This window comes from Pediculus humanus, genomic scaffold, assembly GCF_000006295.1.
Source record: "Pediculus humanus corporis 1103172108195 genomic scaffold, whole genome shotgun sequence".
Taxonomy (NCBI): domain Eukaryota; kingdom Metazoa; phylum Arthropoda; class Insecta; order Psocodea; family Pediculidae; genus Pediculus; species Pediculus humanus.
In genome coordinates, this window is record NW_002987765.1 from 231,601 (window position 1) to 235,665 (window position 4,065).

Sequence of the window (4,065 nt, forward strand, 5' to 3'; positions counted from 1 at the left end):
AAAAATTTTCCGACGTTGCATTTTTCTCTCTCTCTTTCGCCGGAAGTGAAATAATTTTTTTTTTTTCGTTTCGAAATGAATATGCGTTATCATTATTTTCGTCTTATCATTAACCAACACACTCGTTTGTCATAATGTCAACCGAATTGATCCGTAATTATTATTATGTGTGTGATTAAAAATTGTTTTGACGTTTATTTATAATTGATTTTTCTTTTTTTTAAAAAAATTAATTAATAAAAATAAAAAATAACGATTGAATTTTTTTTCCTTTTTTCCTTTTTTTAAAACCTTTGACAATTAAAAAAAAAAAAAAAAAATAAATCCGATATAAACGAAGGGAATTAAAAATTAATTATTATTTGTTCGCATACAAAAAAATCTTTTTCACCATTCGTATTCGTATAAAACGAATTTTGTAAACTATTTTAGTGAGAGAGAGAGAGAGAGAGAAAGGCCTCGAGGAAAAGAAGTTTTGAAAAAAAAGGTTAAAAAAGGATTTTCAGACTTTCTCATTAACTTCTTATTTTCCACGGGAGCACCCGACAACAGAAATTTTTACCATTCGGGTGTTTAATTACTTTTTTATTTATCCTTTTACCGTGTTGCTGCTGTTGGTTGTTTTATACACATTTTATATAAACCACGACATGATACAAACTTGCTTGTTTATCCCCAAGCACATATTCTTAAGAGCGAGAGAGCAAGAGAGAGAGAGAGAAAGAGACTCGTTTGAAAATTTCTCTTATTTCATACGAATCGCCCGTAAAATTAAATTAAAAAATTTTAACGGAAAATTTCTTTTTTTTAATGAGTTACGTCGTCGCTTTTAATTTTTAAACATCAAAGAAAATAATAAATAAATAAATAAATTTTTTATTTTTAATTATTTAAATAAATTATATCAACCGATGAATTTTATTTAACCGTTTTCGAATTCGTTTAAATTTTTAATTAACGTATATAGGAGGAACCGATATGAAAAAAGTGAATTTCTGAACGCGCATTCGTAATAGTAATTCACATGTGACGTCACACACACGCCGCGCTTTTACGCGTTCGATATTAAATTAAAAATGGCGGATCTAGTGGAAAAGAAAAACCGTTAGATTTTCCGTTTGTTTTTGCATTTTTTTTTTTTTTTTGAGGGGGATTGGGGAGACATTAATTGCGTTATTTTTTAGTTAGTGAAATTAAAAAAAATTTTTTTTTTTTATAATTCGCGATTTGAGAATTACGAACGTTTTCTCTTCCTTTTAATGTTCGTAAAAAAAAAAGAAAATAAAAGTTTTATTTTACGATTATGGGATGTATATTGTATACGAGTCAAATCCCAAAAGTAATAAATTAACAAATACAATCGGGGGACGGGGGGAGGGGGAAAGGAAAAAAAACGAAAGAAGGGCAACATCCGGAAAATTTAAGTGAAAAAAATTGTTTTAAAGACTTTTTCCCCGTTTGGAGTTAAAATTATGCATGGGATTTTAATATGTAAAATTATTATCATTATCATTACAAAATTTTCTTTTTTTTCTTCTACTGCAGAGAGAGAGAGAGAGAAAAAAAGGTTGATGGTAATAATAACGAAAACAAAAAACTTAATTTTTAAATAAAAAAAAAAAAAAATTGCAATGAATCCACCACCATATTGAAAGCTTTCAAGAGAAAAAAGGAAAAAAAATTTTTTTTCCATTTAACGATTTTCCATTTTGTGTTTTTCTTTTCTTTTTCCATTTTGTATTTACATTCCAATGTTATTTGATTTTCTTTTCATTTTTCTTTTTTCTTCTTTTTCTTCATTTTCATCTTTTTTTTATTTTTTGTCAACTTTTTATTCGTCGAATTTTTTTCTTTCCTTATTTAAATTCAAAAAACGCGCGCGGATTTTAAAAAAGATTGACTCGTGAAAAAGGTTTGCGGATATTCGATAAAAAGAATAAATCCCCTCCCTCCCCCTCCCCTTTCCTCCCTGTTTTTTTTTGTATTCCTGTCAATCCTTTTTTCCCTTTCCATTTTTCAATGAAAAGTTGAGTTAATAATGATTAATTAAATTTAAAAAAAAGATGGCGGACTACAATTGCAAATTCTTTTGAAAAATCACGTGTGTGTGTGTGTAAGTGAGAGAGAGAGAGAAAAGGTTTCGATGTTGTCATCATAGTTTGTCAAATTTAACTATAATAAAAAAGAACTTTAATAATTTAATAAAAGTTTTCACCTTTTCTTTCTCTTTCTTTCTCTTTTTTTTTTTTGTTTTTAAAAAATCGAAAGTGAAAATGTCTCGAATTCTTATTAATCGCGTAAAAAAACTTTTTTTTTGTTTTGCGCGCGCTTCTAATAAACTTCAAAAACTTTTATTTAAATGCAAACCTTTTTAAATAAAGTTTAAAGAAAAATAAATTTTTCGGTCGGCCATTTTTAAAAGTTTTTTTCGAGTCGTTTTCCGTTTTGTCGGAATTTTTCCTTAAGTTTTTTTTTCTCCAGGTTTCTTATCCTTTTAAGGAATGAATACCTGGCGAATAGATTTTAAGGTTTTTCAGGTTTAAATACCTTGCAAATCAATTATTTTTGGTAATTTTCCTCGAGCTTTTATCATTTCTTAACAAGATGCGACCGTTACTTTTAATACTTAGCTTATCGTTAATTTTCTCTAAAATTTTCTTTAGAATTTTCTTTAGAATTTCTTCAAAATTTTCTCTTATTTTATTATTATTATTTTTATTAAACGAAATAATTTTGAATTAAATAACTCTAAATTTCTCTCTTTCTCTTTCTTATACCCTCTCACTCTTTTTTTCTATAGTCTCAATTTCTCTCTCTCTCTCTTTTTCTATCTTTTTGTTTTTTTTTTCTTCTTAACACCTCCTCCCACGATTCAAATTTTTTTTTTTTGTTTTGTTTGTTCATGTTAGAAAAATATTTGGAAAAACATCACCTTCGAACATGTCAGATAATTTACTTAAGAGAAAAAAGAAAGAAAAAATTGAATTTATTCGGTTTTAGAAAAGATTTCGATAAAATTTTCAAAATTTTTGTTCGTATTTCAACCGATAAACCGATAAGCAAATAAAAAAAAAAAGAAAAAAAAAGTGAATAGGATAAACTTACGTTTTGGATCGAAACCCGTGACGAAACCTGGACATGAAACGTTTGCTGTTGTTCCAGCTGGTGTATCCGGCCAACATGACCAACCGTCAAATGTTCCCTCGCAGTACAAACCGCCTGGTAAGCAAAACAGAAAAAAAAAAAACAAAATTAATCTAATATTATAATTTTCGACGTTGTTTCAAAGACTAAACAAAACAAAAACAACAACCAATAACAAAATTTGCGGGCATCCCGTTTGTTTTTCTCTATTTTTGAAACCTAAAAACGGGAAAACCTAATTATAAAGGAACAAATAACAAAAAAAAAAAACTATCGAACGTTGATCAAAGTTCTAGAACAAATTTTAATTTTACTCATTTAAATGATGATAATTCGATTTAAGGTTAATAAAAAAAAGGTTTTCTCTTCTTTGTCTAGTAAATTTTCATTCGATGTATTCATCATCATCATCATCATCATCATTATTATTATCATTTCATTTTATTTTTTCTAAACCGGAAATAACATTCATTTTGTTTTTTTTCGGCGCGTGAAATTTCGTGTGGTGTCGAATTAACAAACCGACAAATTTTTGATTAAAAAATTCCGGAGCTTTTTTTTTTGGAGGAGAAGAGGGGAGGGAGGAGAAAGGTAAGGAAGAGGAGGAGGGGTAGAAGGAGGTGGAAAACAAATGCGACGAACAATTTTTTACAAAAAAAAAAATTTTTTTTTAAACAAAAAGTTTAAATAAAAGCCAATTTTGTTAAAGAAAAAAGAATTTAATTCGCTTAAGAGGGAAGAGGGGATGAGAGGGGAGGAAAAGAAGGGACGGGAGGGAGAAGGGGAGAGAAAGAACCGAATAAAAAAGTTTTAAGAGGAAAATAAAAACATTTGATAAAAACTTTATTAAATTACTGTTGTTGCTGTTGCTGCCGTTCGTTCGTTCCCTGTTGTTGTTCTAAAAGTTTTAGTTAATAATAA

The 4,065-nt window shown here is 28.1% G+C and overlaps 1 protein-coding gene across 1 annotated transcript in view; it reads right to left on the reverse strand.

Moving 5' to 3' along the window:
- The window catches only part of Phum_PHUM428070 (class B secretin-like G-protein coupled receptor GPRcal1, putative), a gene marked incomplete at both ends in the record, with an annotated part of 20,821 nt that extends 17,486 nt beyond the window's left edge, over nucleotides 1-3,335 (reverse strand). The window contains 2 exons of the mRNA XM_002429285.1: nucleotides 3,106-3,219; nucleotides 3,314-3,335. Of these exons, the coding sequence (XP_002429330.1) occupies nucleotides 3,106-3,219; nucleotides 3,314-3,335 (136 nt within the window). The remainder of the gene's footprint in view (nucleotides 1-3,105; nucleotides 3,220-3,313) is intronic.
- Between the last annotated feature and the right edge of the window lie 730 nt (nucleotides 3,336-4,065).